Here is a 14,104-nt window from a genome sequence, read left to right as displayed (position 1 = left end):
CCTGCAGTCCCCCAGCCTGACTCCTGCCCTATCTGCCATCTCTTTTGGATTTTGTTGTGGACCACCATTCCTTGGACTGCTTCTCCTCTCACTTGACCCCCCGAAGCCCGAAAAATTGAATTATAAGATTCCCATCAATCCCATTTGGACACAGAGGTCATTGATAGCACATACAGCTTTATGTCACACCCTGAATCCATTAACACAATCTAATTCCAAGTCTTAAGGCGGGGCCTTCCGTTCACTCTCTTTTACCACTCTATACCACACAGTGTTTGGCCTCACACCAGTGCTAGATGTCTCTGTCATACACGTTGTTGTTAATACTTTTTTGTGTGTTTTAAAATTGTAATATATATAAACTAAATATAAATGATTTGTTTTGGAAATTACTGTTTTTTTTCTTTATTTCTGCACATCCATTATAGAGATAAGCCTTCCCTTAAATTTACAGTTGACACTGTAAATAACAGTAAACACTGCTGTGTCAGTTCAATTCCCACTGAGACTTCTGGTAGGCTTTCGTTGCACAGCTGGTTCTGAGCTGTAATGGAGGTCTTGAGGAGCCAGACTTGCATAGCACATTTACAAGACAAAAATAGTAAAACAAATTTATTTGATTTTTAAAGGCAAAATTATTCATATCAACTGGATCAGGAGAATTTGACTATGTGTAAATTTGCAGATGCTTTGACCAGTAGCCCAGCTCCTTCTAACTTCTCTGTTTTTGTTTAAATCAGTTTGCTGAAACATGCATTAGCTATAAAAGAAATAGCCTACAGTCATCAGAAGAGGAAGCATGGGGTTTGAATTAATGAACAGCAGACTTTGCGATGATCCACTCAGCCAGATCAGTTTGACCAGCCCACTATGTCGGGTCCTGTCCCACCCAGCAGGAGAGGAAGAGACCCGGATAGGAGTCATCCCTGTTCCATGACCGTGGTTAATTTTATTTGATTTGATGTTATTTTAATATGAATGTAAGTATCTGTTGTTCTATGTGTGTTACATAAAGGGATTGCAAACCTTCATTTCATTATACAACCTTGTGTTGTATAATACATATTTTAATCTATAAATGTGAGATTGATAGAGTCTGTCAGGCTGCCTTTTTTTATTCTGATACAGTTCATAGAAGGAACAAACAGCACATGGCTTTCAAACATTACTTAGATCTTTGATTCATTTAATTAATATTTACTTGAAGACAGAAATCAGACTATATAAAGAATTATTTAAATAATTAAATCAATACACATACCAATCAGTACTAATCATGACGTAGAAGCTGTATGCAGTACAAAAGACCAACTTTTAAATTAGGCACTAGATCCCTCATTCGTGATATTTAAGATTTGTAAATGGACTGTACTTACATAAAAGTAAGTACAGCAAGAGGCACCGGGGATAGAAGAACCTACCTTCCGAAATAATGGACAACCCACCCCACCCTCCTTCACAACCACAACTTCTACCTTTTACCAAGCTCAGCACAAAAGAGAGTGATGGAATGACGATAGCACTCCCGCTAATATCCAGACACCATCAGCCAGTGTGGCCATTTTCCTTACAGGTACCTCAGACCGCAAGAGGAATACATGATATAATATAGCAGCAGCAGGCCAAGACACATCAGCTACACATATAATCAAGTCATGCAAATTACTGTTCCCTCTTATAATTTTCATAATGTGGTTGTCTTCTCAGCAGAGACAAGTCTAGCACATAGCATATTTAAGTACAGGAAAGGAGGAAGTTGACTGACTGAGGCTTTCTCAACTGTTATTGGAGCACAGAGCAAAAAGGGAAGGGAATATTACCATAAGTGACTTTTCAAGACACTATAAAGGAAAAAAAGAGGCCTAATAAATCCTGTCTCCTATTGCTTTATCTTGGATGACTTCTTCTCCATGGCCTTGCACACAGCTACAAGGATGCTCTCCTTGTTGTTTAACACATTATAAGTGGTCAACCCCACCAGTGCCTCAAAATCCTCTTTTGAGTAGGTCATGTTCTTGGTGGTGTATGGAGAGCTGCTGCTGCTCACGTCCACTTCCCCAGCTCTCATTTCTTCCTCAGCCTCACGCTTTACACCTGTAAAATGATAATTATACAACTGGTTAAATCACTTTTCAATCACTATACAATACATCGTCATAGAAGGGAGAGATTCACACCCTAATATATATACATAGTATAGGGATCACGAAACAATCCCAAACACTGTTTATGACCATGTGGAATTTCAGTGTGCCAGTTGGTGAGACCTCCTGGACCTCATCTGGCCACTAACCTCTTAAGTAGTAAAGGTGCCGATATTGGAGACTTGCCATACAAAACAAGAATTTTCTTCCCCTGAAAAACGTCACCTGAATGGCTGCAGTTTTAAAGCTGCACTAATAGACATTTTAATAATAGAAATAGATCAAATGGCTGCATTTACACTGACACACAGCATAAATGAGGTGGAAAGTGAGGTGTTAGACCAAGAAGTATAAGCAAACCTGAGTGGTTGAATAGTAACCGGTCTGTGTTTGCTCTGACTCCGCATGCAGTGCTGGAGTGGTGACTGAAGAAGCGGGTATATCATTTTTTTTTTTTAAAGTGGCCATCCAGCAAAGGATAATCGCTCTGTGTAATAAACACTGACATTTAAGATTTATTTTGCATATTCAGTTCACCCAAAAATGCAATAATACATTAGACACAAAAACTTGCACAGAGGTGCATATTTTGCAATCAATATAGGCCCACAGACAGATGAGACAACTACATAATTATGTATTCTGAGTTAAGTATTATTTTAGTCCTTACTCCATCCAAATGAAAATTGGACTATGTCATGCCTTCACCATCCTAGGAAGAAAAATTCAGCAGAACACTACTAAATGATGTGCATCAGTGAGGTGGGTATACCCAATGCAAGATGTATACCTGCGGATACCCAGCACTACACCACTGTCCATATCCACAAACACCTCCATACAGAAGTGGCAGCGATTGCTCCATAATTAAAAATGTGGCAATCTTTCTCTTTGTCCTCATTCCCCTCTTTTCACAAATTAACTGGATTACACTGCACATCAACCTATAAATGGAACCAGAAATGCTGACTTCAGTGGCCTCCATGTTTTCTTCCCTACGACAGCTGCATGTGCTGCATGTGACGTCTTTGTCATTGTTCATGTGCGCATATGGCTCAGTTTGTTTGTTCAGGTGTCATTTAAGAAAATAATGTGAACAGACAAACAAAAAAATCCGATCTGAGCGATGAATCAAAACTGAGCGCGAAGGCTTCCAATGTGAGCATAGTCTATGTGTAATGTGCAAATCCACAGAGAATTAACACCCACTTTACCATTCCCTTAGCCCTACAGTGCATTTTAGCATCTTTCAGCTCATTGTTTTGGTTTTGTTGCCAACAACTTGACTGTTTTGGTTAAATCTAACAACTCTCATCAACATTGTTTCCAGCCATAGCATTTAGCGCTTTTCAGTAAGAAAATTCTGATAAACCCACTATACTGCTTGCCATATGCCAATAATTTCATTGCCACTGACAACAATGCTGCCCTAAACACAGGTGATTGATACCATGACCCACAACAAATGCAGTAGGAATCTCGCCAGAGACCATTGTTGAATGTCATCACTCTTCCCTCATTTCCTATAATCTAATAAAATGAATATACATAGGTAACGTACATCGCAGAATTAAAGTAACCCTGTCTTGCCATAAGAAAAGATCCTTACTATTCCATGACTTCAAGACTAGCTAGAAGATCAAATCTTTAATCAGATTGAATTGAAAATTCAGCCACTTAAGATGGGCATACCAGGACGTTTGAAGTGTTTGTATGTGACATTGACGAGTGGCAAATGAACCACTATCGGTGCCTTGGGATTCTCCTCATCCTCGAAGATGTAGACCTCCTTCTGAGGCTCCTTTTCCAGACTGGCAAAATCCGCACTGGGAAAGGGGATGTCATGGTCTTTACAGTAGGCAGCTGTCTTCTTTATCACCTGTGATCATAGAAAGTAATATTAATAATGATGAAATACATTAATTTCTTTCCCAGATGAGCTCCTCCTTCTTCTGTTTACATTGAGGATGTGATCTGGGTCCCAGGAGTAACTCAGACATATGATGACATCCACATCTCTCTCTGGTCGCAGGACAGGCACACAGCCAATGTTGATGGCATGACCAGAATCAACCAGGCACAGAGTAGGGTCACTGGGTGTTAGCTGGTTTGGGAAGGCATCTGGATGTGCACCTGGACAGAAAACAGAGAAGATAATAACAAATAAACCTTCTGCCGATTGCAAGAATTGGTGGTGGACTAAATAGAAGTAGAAAATTTGTAATTGTATCAAATGCAACAGACTTGTTCAGCATCCCAATCTGTACAACTTAAGTGAATTTTGTTACCATGGAACATTGCATTAAAGAGATACAACAGACAAGTAATATAGTGGTGCTTTACCAATGGCCAAAAGGCGGGGCTATTTATACCATGCCTGTACCAAACACTACACAGGTACCCTCAAACAGGGTATTCTTGAAATGAACATGCTACTTTAATTTCATTGACCCTTGATGTATTGCAGCTAGAGGCTTAGTTTTGTTCAAAAGCTTTTGGATTGTGGGTGAAAATTGACTGTAAATGCAAAGCAACACATAAAGAACAGGACTGGAAACAACTACCTTTCCAGGCAACAAAGTTACTGTGTTTGTTGTAGTTGCAGTGCAGGAAGAGACCACGCATGAAATTGTACATTTCAGCAATGACCGGACGATTTTTGAAGAAATCAGTCATTATGTGCATGACATCTGTGATTGGATTTATCAGGTATGTGTCCAGAGTTGATGGTTCTGTGTCACCTTCTGTCAAAAGAGTAATACATACATTTAATGTTAAGTATGTTCTGAGATAAACATGGAAGTGTCAGTACTTTGTTAGACCATGGTAGTAATTAAAACATTAAAAAGGTTTTTAAATACTGTGTACTGTAATAATGTACTGTGGTTTGTTGTGTAAACAATAAATTACTGTAAAAACACTTCAAATTATTAGTAATAATATTCTATGTTTTTCGTATCGTCAACAATCCCATGAAATGACCAAAACCAACAATAAATTGATCCTACTAAAGGGGTGTTCCAGACTTTTTTGACAGGGGAGGCATTGTGGGGCACAGTCTCGTGGAGGGGTGGCTTCCTTCAGTATGTGTCTATGTGTATGTGTCTCTCTATGTGTATTTGTGGCTTTCCAGTCATTTCCAATTTATGCAATTCCAATGCTCTTTATGGAAATATTCAAATACAATTCAATTCAATTCAATTTTATTTGTATAGTGCCAATTCGTAACAAAAGTTATCTCAGGACACTTTTCAAATAGAGCAGGTCTAGACCGAACTCTTTATAACATTATTTACAGAGACCCAACAGTACCACCATGAGCAAGCACTTGGCGACAAGGGCAAGGAAAAACTGCCTGTTAAAAGGCAGAAACCTAGGACAGATCCTCCGGCTCTAGGTGGGTGGTCGTCTGTCTCGACCAGTTGGGGTGAGAGAGAGAGAGAGAGAGAGACAGGGAGAGAGACAGACAGGTACACAGCAACAACAGTATTGGCAATGGTAGTCAAGCAAGACCATGGCAGGAGGCTCCACCAGAATCGATAAGAACCTGCGAGACGAGAAAGCACAAGAACTCCGGGGAAGAAGTGAAGTTAGTAACATGAATTAATGGGACATGAATGAATGCAGAAAGAGAGAGGAAGAGAGGAGCTCAGTGCACCATGGGAAATCCCCCGATAGTCTAGGCCTATAGCAGCATAACTAAGGGATGTTTCAGGACTCCCCTGATCCAGCCCTAACTATAAGCTTTATCAAAGAGGAATGTCTTAAGCCTACTCTTGAATGTGGTGAGGGTGTCTGCCTCCCGAACCACAAATGGAGCTGGTTCCACAGGAGAGGAGCTTGGTAACTGAAGGCTCTGGCTCCTGTTCTAGTGTTCTAGTGGGGTAACGCAGTGTTCTAGTGGGGTAATAGGGTACTATGAGCTCTTTAAGATATGAAGGGGCCTGACCATGAAGAGCTTTATAGGTGAGGAGGAGGATTTTAAATTCTATTCTACATTTTACAGGGAGCCAGTGCAGAGAAGCTAATACAGGAGAGAAGTGATCTCTTTTTCTAGTTCCTGTCAGTACTCGTGCTGCAGCGTTCTGAATTAATTGGAGCGTTTTAATGGACTTATTGGGGCAACCTGATAATAAAGAGTTGCAGTAATCCAGCCTTGAAGTAACAAATGCATGGATTAGTTTTTCTGCATCTGTCTGTGATAATTTTTTTGTCTAATTTTTGTAATATTACGTAAATGAAAGAAGGCAGTCCTAGAGGTTTGCTTTATGTGGGAGTTAAATGACAAATCCTGATCAAAGATAACTCCAAGATTCCTGAAAGTGGTGCTAGAGGCCAAGGTAATGCCATCTAGAATAACTATATATAAATACACTAGGCGAAAATAACATATTTATACCAAATGCAAATAATGCAAAAAGTATGCAAAGTGATTGCCAAAAACTGCATGGGATTAGCATAAAGTGGCCATATCTGCAAAGGAAAGACTCATGGATACCTATAGAAACCTCGGACAGACCCCGGCTCTAGGTGGGTGGCCGTCTGCCCCGACCAGTTGGGGTGAGAGAGAGAGAGAAAGAGAGACAGAAAGAATGGGGTAATGACAGAAGGACAGAGACAGAGGTAACGACAGAAGGACAGAAACAGAGACAAAGGTGCACAGCAACAACAGTAGCAACAACTACACTAATAGTAGTGCTACTTAGTAATCTTTGCCCAGTTAGCTATTTTAGGTATTAGTATATACTATAAAAGTATATATTTGGGAGCTATTTTTCAAGATTTACGTCTTTGTTAGGAACCAATGGCCTTGATGATGAATGCAGACAGGGTAGAGAAGTAATAAATTATTGAAAAACAGAATAATAAATAATCTGAAGTCATGTCATTGATAGCCAGCAATGTTATCGATCCACTCAGCTCTTTTGTCCTCTGAGGCTGGGGGCTGCTATAAAGATTGTTGTTGGTTATTTAAAATTGTGTCTGTTAGTTTGGAGCTGAGTAAATGTTCAATAAGTTAAGTCCTGCAATCTCCAATCTGCCAGGTGAAGTTGTGAAATGGGGTTGTTTTGACTTCCTGACTTAGGTCTTATCGTCTGTTAAACCAATACGATTATTCTCTCTCTCTCTCTCTCTCTCTCTCTCTCTCTCTCTCTCTCTCTCTCTCTCTCTCTCTCTCTCTCTCTCTCTCTCTCTCTCTCTCTCTCTCTCTCTCTCTCTCTCTCTCTCACCCCAACTGGTCGAGGCAGACAGCCACCCACCTAGAGCTGGGGTCTGTCCTAGGTTTCTGCCTCTTAAAAGAAAGTTTTTCCTTGCCCTTGTCGCCAAGGTCTTGCTCATGGTGGTACTGTTGGGTCTCTGTAAATAATGTTTTAAAGAGTTCGGTCTAGACCTGCTCTATTTGAAAAGTGTCCTGAGATAACTTCTGTTATGAATTGGCACTATACAAATACAATTGAATTGAATTGAATTGAATTGAATTGAATTGAATTAAATTATAACAGAACCACGTTGAGGAAAATATATTTGAATATTTTCTTTTACATAATCAGTGTTAGTTCTAACTCAAAAATACATGCATATGTCCCACCCAATGAGAATTTGGTCGGACAAAAAGTATATTGACAAACCAATCGACCAACCAACCTACCTGAAAGAGTGAACGTTGTTGGTTTTGGTCTTTTAATAGGGATTAAATAGATACACTAGTCTTATTCTTTATTTTCTTAATTCAAAAGTCTAAATACCATTATATTTCTTGAGTCACTGTAAAATAAAGTAGCTGTACCTATTTGGCTGACATCCGGTCCGAGCCAGGGACTCCAAGAGGGCTGGGACCCAGTCACGTGCATCCACAGCTGGGTCATGTTGATAGAAAAGGCACTGCTCCATATTCCTGATAAAGTTGAAAAATTAAAACACTGGATTATTTTACATTTTTATTGTAGCAAGCACATGCAAAAAAAATCTGTGGTCTTACCCATCAGATAAGGGATGCAGACTTCTGGGAGCTTCTTGACAATATGACCAAGGAAGAACTCACTCCCGAAGTCCTCAGTTCGGACAAAAGCCCCATACTTCTGGATGCCTACCTCATAGGGGGTAAACTCACACCACTCTGTCAACAAGATTTATTACAGTATAAGGAGAACAAGTTCAATCATCTTTACCCAATTTAAATTTTCAGTTCTTTAGTTTTGTTATCTAAGGAGTGTGTTAGCCTTCTGCTCCTTTCCCCTCTTCCTCTTAGCCAGGAGCTTCTACCTCTCTCACTGTTTGTCTGTCTGTTTGTGTTGTGCTCTGATTACAGGAGTGGGATCAGTTGTGTAGGTGTCAGGCAGCAAGTTGTTCATCTTCTCCAATCTTCTCTGCTTCAAATACTGAGCTTCAACTCCAAGGGGCATTCGCCAAACCTGAATTTGTTTTGTACATAGTCCCGCTATCAACATTCTCATTTGATATGCTGTATGTCGTTGGACATTAATCATCTTCCACCAAATATGTTTCAGCTATTATAGTGATTAAAATAAAAATATATTCCAGGATATTTACCAGCTTCAAATTCACAGCCCTTTAACGTATCCTTCACATTGACAGCAGTGTATATGGGTAAAGGGTTTTGCCCTTCATTCACTGCTCTCTGCTGCTCAGACAGGGTATTGGGGACTTTCTGTAATTCACATACAAAAAATATTATTTGAAAAAAATGCATGTCTAGGCACCTTCATTTTAAGCTTTGAAAGTAATAATTAATTTAAAGTTAGAACAGAAATTGCTGCTTACTTTCCCAAAGACCAGATGCTCAAGGATTAGGCCTGCCATATCAATAAGTGACACAATGTAACCCTTGTTTCCTCTCTCTGCCATTTCTTCACTGTAATACTGCAGTTTCTCAGGAGAGAAGACACTCAGGACGCTCTTCGTCATCTGGTCCTTTGCTGCTGAGATGATACTGTCTATGTCCTGCTGTGACCAGTTAACCTCCTGATACAGAGTAGACATAGCCCTGTTCACATGGGAAATAATAGTGTTCAAGGGCATACAGTGATCTAAAAGCACTTCATATAACCAGGTAAACGTATACATACTTAGGCAATACACATATACTAATACACTAGCCTTACAGTTAAAACCGTCACTGAAGTGGCTGGTGACATCATGTGTCATGAATTTAATGTGTCCTGATTAAATAAAAACATGTGGAAAATAACTATAATTTGGCTTTCTGTTTTTAATAACTGCATTTTTTAAAAATGTTTTTGTCATTCAAGAGGTACTTGCATTGTCCATTCCAAAATAATAACAAAAACAGTCCAGTTGCACATGGGGAGAGCTTATTATCACATTACATTACCTAACCCTAACCCTTTGGAATTTCCTCATTGTGGGACAAATAAAGGAGTATCTAATCTAATCTAATCTAATCTAATCTAAAACTATCAGTGAAACGATATATATTGCATTTAACTTAATCTCTTGTTTTTATTTAGGCATTTCAGGTCCCCCATGCTGTTGTAATTAAAATTAAACTGTACCAGCTAACCAAATAAAGTACTCTGTTCCAGCAGAAACACCTCATGCCTTTTATTCACAGGATGTTATTATATCTTAGTGTGGATACTGACTACTCAACTGGTTCACTCACCATGTGGATCCAGAAACACCAGTGATGTAACTCGCAGTATCCAGGACCTCTATATTCTTCAGGCCCCTCAAACTACCAAGCAGGCCTGTCATTGCTCTGGCCCCTCCCCCTGAAGCCACCACCGCTATAGTTGGCACCTGGACAGAGGGTACAGAGGTTTGGTTCTAGTAGCTGTGTGTCCTTTATATAAAAGCTAATGTCAGCATGCTAACATGCTCAAACAGGCGATATTAACATGCTGATTTAGTTGGTAATATTTAATGTTTACCATGACCACCATCCTGGTTTAGCATGTAAGCATGCAAACATTTATGAATTAAAGCTGCACTATGTAACTTTTTATGAAAATAACTTTTCACTATGTCCTGAAAATAACGTTTACTGCATGCTGACAGTAGTCCACATACTATTATGCTAAATACTGGAAGTAGGAAGCTTCTAATGGCATTTGAGTCCACTGGGCTTGAACAAAAAACAACTAATCAGAGCCAAGAAAGCTAGTTGATCGTTGACTGTCATTCCCAGCATTAGTATTTGACAACCTGGGAATTATTGCTTTTTTTTTAATCAGCAAAAATATTAGCAAATTGCCATTGGGTAGGAGGGTGGACAATGGTGCATGGCAGATAGATTATTTTAAGAAACAATATGAAAGAGTGTCACTACCTTTTCAGAATCAGGTTGAGACCCAAGGCCTAAAAGCTTCTGCAAAGCCTGTGCCACTACAACTTTCCTCTTCTTCAAATACTCTTTCTCTTGAGGTGGGATGTCAAAGTCCAGACGTACTGCAAGAGATTCCTCCTCGCTGTGGATTTTCCAAGGTAAAAGCAAGTGTAACAGAACACAAAGCTAGAAAAGCATTGTTTCACTGACCTCTTCTGGTTAAGAGTGGTTTGTTATACAGATTGTAAAACCCCTAGAGGCAAATTTGAGATTTATTATATTGGGCTATATGAATATAATTTGACTAATTAAGACTAAGACTTTTGTGTCTAAACGGGAAAAAATCCCTGCAACCTTCCCAGTTAAGTGCAGGTTGTTATAGCAGCAGATTAATGGCCATGGTTTTGGAATGAGGTGTTCAACAATCACAAATAGGTGTAATATTTGGGTGTCCACATACTATTATGCTGAATTCTGGAAGTAGGAAGCACCTTACCATTCATGCATTTCCATGTCTAAATCCACTGTGTCCTGCAATTGGGAAAATACCACATTACAATAAAATAAATGTAATTTAAATTACAGTCCTACCATTGTTCTCTTTAACCCCTTCAGATCCTGTGTCCATTACAATGGATGTCACTTGACAGGGGCTTCTTTTTTACTTTTTGCAACATTTAACAGACAAAAAATAGGTATGATGTTGTCATATGATGTTGGTATTTTAAGAATTGTTTGGACCCGATGTCCATTGAAATGGACAAGAAAAATAACAATTAAAGGGTTTTGATTAAAAAAATTTTTTTTATTGATTCTCATTTCTGGTTGCATTAAGGATGGGAAAAAGTCATTATTATATTTTTCACAACCTTGGAACATAAGGCGGGTCTGAAGGGGCTACACAAGAAATATTTTATTATATTCATGTCCTATCATTGTGATCAAGCTGACAGTTGTTACAATGTTGTTTTCAGTTATTGCTTTGGGAAGATTGTAACATTCACAGAACATCATAGGATTTAAATGTATTATTTTCTTGTTTCTAGGGTTGTTTTGCCTTCTGATTTGCATTTTCTAGCTATACCAACTTATGAAACTGATGTTAAGGGAGTGAATGACACAAAATACATGATAAGATTAGATATTAGATATGCTATGTGCTAGGCTCATCTAGGTTGAAAAGACAACATTTTGAAGATGGTTAAACAGCCACATCTTAAGTTCACTGATGCAAAACGCCAGCTAATTAGATAGCTAATCTACATCAATCATTAGCTAGCTAATTAGCTTCCATTTTGCATTACGTTAGAGGTAACTAGCTTGCTAATAATTGATGTAGATTAGCTAGCTAGTTAGCTAGCATTTTTCTGAAATTAGCGAATTTAAGATGCAAATGTCACTTTCATGTTTTAACCATCTTCAAAATGCGGTTTTGTCAGCATAGATGAGCCTATGGCACATAGCATATCGAAGTATAGGAAAGGAGGAAGTTGACTGAGGCTTGCGTAACTGTCATTGGACAAGGAGTGAAAATGGGCTGGGCTTAGGAAGGGTCAATAAACTACTTGATGAATAAAATTCAGCAAGTAGCCCTCTTGCTAAATTTTATACCCCTCTAATAAAGGTTTTTGCAGGCCCTACTTCTTATGTTCAGCTGATCGAAACAAAAAGACCAACAAAAACTTCTTACCTGATCAATAACAAGAGACAGTTTGCCAACATATTTGGCTGGAAGTGGCGGGAGATTTATAGAAGTTTCCATTGAAGCAACAGAGGCAAATGTATCAGAGGGCTGACAGACAAAAAGATAAATAATGTTATACACTCTTTGATATTTTGATTGTTGGTTTGTGGCATTTATTGTAGGTGCTTAGAGGAAAGCTGCTGTTGAGTAGAATAACATAAGGGTGATCGTTTCTTCTTTCCTTGTATGTTAAAGGAGAGTGCAAGTAAAGACATCTAATTAAATAATTGACATCTCTCTGTTAAACAGGTAAGAGACAGTGAAAACTCACTGCCACTCCTAGTTCTGTCTCCAAGTCTCTGTTGAGATAGAAACGCAGTTTGGGGGTTTCCTTTGCATTAGGCATTTTAATCTCCTGATAGGCACCCCTCAGTTTCAGCACCTTGTCCCTAATACCTGCAGAAAAACAATACATTTGCAAGAGAACTATGTCACATCTTCATCTGTTAAAACTGATAAATACAATTTTAATGCTTTGTAAGTCATTGCTAGTTCATGATCAATATACTAAAGTCATTCATTTGTTCTGAAGATGACTTCTCAAAGGATTCTTGGTTTTTGTTATTTGTTGTATCCCTTGGTCAGACTGTTCTCTTCCACAGCCTTCTGAGCTTGTAAAAACTGAGAAAATGTTAAAATTTAAGACTGCACAAACACGGCTCACTGTAAATAACATCAAATTTGAAGATTGACAAAGTAATTGTCTAATGTCTCATTTAAATCTACATTCATTATACTTTTAGCTCTTGTTTGGTCTCTACTAATTCCTGAGGGAAATATCTGGTTCTTGGTTGCTGAATGCATTACTGTATCACCAGCTATTTGTCAACTTTGTCTGTCTTCAGAGCTCCTTTGCTGAAAAAAGCTGCCTCCTTCTGCTGGGAATGATGTTTATGAGACTGGTGATATTTAAACAAAACAGTAAATGTACTACTACTTAGATGCTTTGTATAGCTTAGGGGAATTGCAAAGTGGGGTAATTAACTGTTGGTTCATTACTACAACGGAGGCCTTTACATTACACATTGAAGCATTAATATAAATATAGCCGTTGGTGGGAATGAAGGGGTTTGAGCAGACTGCAGACGTAAACACCATTCAAAGCATGTGATATCTACCATCCAAAGAATGTCTGTCAGTTTTGGTAACATTTCTACAAAGACTTCTGGAGATATAGATGTTAATTGACTTGGCATATTGTTTAAAATATAGAGTAAATGAATTTACCATAGTAATTTAGTTTTGTTCTACTAAGTCATGCCCACTTTAATCAATCATTATCAAATTCCATGCATTTTTGTCTTTGTAGTGGGTGAGACCTCCAAATTATGTGCAGAGATTGGCAACTATAACTGTTTCGGTTTCCGAGACCCACGTTATAGGGCAGAAGAAGAAGAACCCTAACAGATACAGGGTTCGAACTTAGACCCCCATATATAAATGTAATGTTGGCCACAAGTTAGATCATTTTCATTCCTTTAGGTAATATCACATAACAATACAGTCATTCATGTCTGTGAAGTTGGCCTAAAACCTTCCTTCCACCCAGTGAAATAACTATTTTGTGAACAGGACAGTGAATTCTTATTTCAACCTGACTTATTGAATTGAACAGAACTGTTGCCTACATACGCTCATTGCTTAGGAGCTTGTCAACGTCAATATCCAGTGCAGAGAATGGGGCAGCCTGGAAGACAGACATAGAGAGATCAGTTGCTTTGTGGTATTGGCTGGCAGTCAGTGGTCCAAATAAATCATAGGAACACTGCAGCTTGAATGTGCCAGGTAAATTAAAAGCTGGCACACCCAAAATAGTCATAAAACATCTTAAAAAAGTCTTAAAATAATAGTAAAAAACGTATATCGTTGATCTTCAGATCACTTGTAGCATGGATTTTTGCACACATT

The 14,104-nt window shown here is 38.7% G+C and overlaps 1 protein-coding gene across 7 annotated transcripts in view; it reads right to left on the bottom strand.

Moving 5' to 3' along the window:
• pla2g4f.1 (phospholipase A2, group IVF, tandem duplicate 1) overlaps nt 1–14,104 on the bottom strand; it is a 78,226-nt gene that overhangs the window by 53,411 nt on the left and 10,711 nt on the right. For 2 of the 7 annotated variants that reach the window (XM_051422882.1, XM_051422913.1), the window contains 14 exons: nt 13,829–13,883; nt 12,468–12,592; nt 12,143–12,244; nt 10,949–10,983; nt 10,456–10,594; nt 9,790–9,926; nt 8,928–9,150; nt 8,697–8,814; nt 8,125–8,262; nt 7,933–8,040; nt 4,709–4,888; nt 4,105–4,277; nt 3,837–4,023; nt 1,100–2,094 (listed from right to left, as the gene is read on the bottom strand). In XM_051422882.1, the coding sequence (XP_051278842.1) occupies nt 1,880–2,094; nt 3,837–4,023; nt 4,105–4,277; nt 4,709–4,888; nt 7,933–8,040; nt 8,125–8,262; nt 8,697–8,814; nt 8,928–9,150; nt 9,790–9,926; nt 10,456–10,594; nt 10,949–10,983; nt 12,143–12,244; nt 12,468–12,592; nt 13,829–13,883 (1,935 nt within the window). In that variant the 3' untranslated portion in view covers nt 1,100–1,879. Of the gene's footprint in view, nt 1–1,099; nt 2,095–3,836; nt 4,024–4,104; nt 4,278–4,708; nt 4,889–7,932; nt 8,041–8,124; nt 8,263–8,696; nt 8,815–8,927; nt 9,151–9,789; nt 9,927–10,455; nt 10,595–10,948; nt 10,984–12,142; nt 12,245–12,467; nt 12,593–13,828; nt 13,884–14,104 lie in introns of those variants that run through there. The other 5 variants (XM_051422897.1, XM_051422932.1, XM_051422921.1 and 2 more) reach the window with 4 other exon arrangements.

Source organism: Dicentrarchus labrax, unplaced genomic scaffold, assembly GCF_905237075.1.
Source record: "Dicentrarchus labrax unplaced genomic scaffold, dlabrax2021, whole genome shotgun sequence".
NCBI lineage: Eukaryota > Metazoa > Chordata > Actinopteri > Moronidae > Dicentrarchus > Dicentrarchus labrax.
The sequence above is the reverse complement of the archived record's forward strand: the minus strand, read 5'-3'. Positions and strand labels throughout refer to the sequence as shown.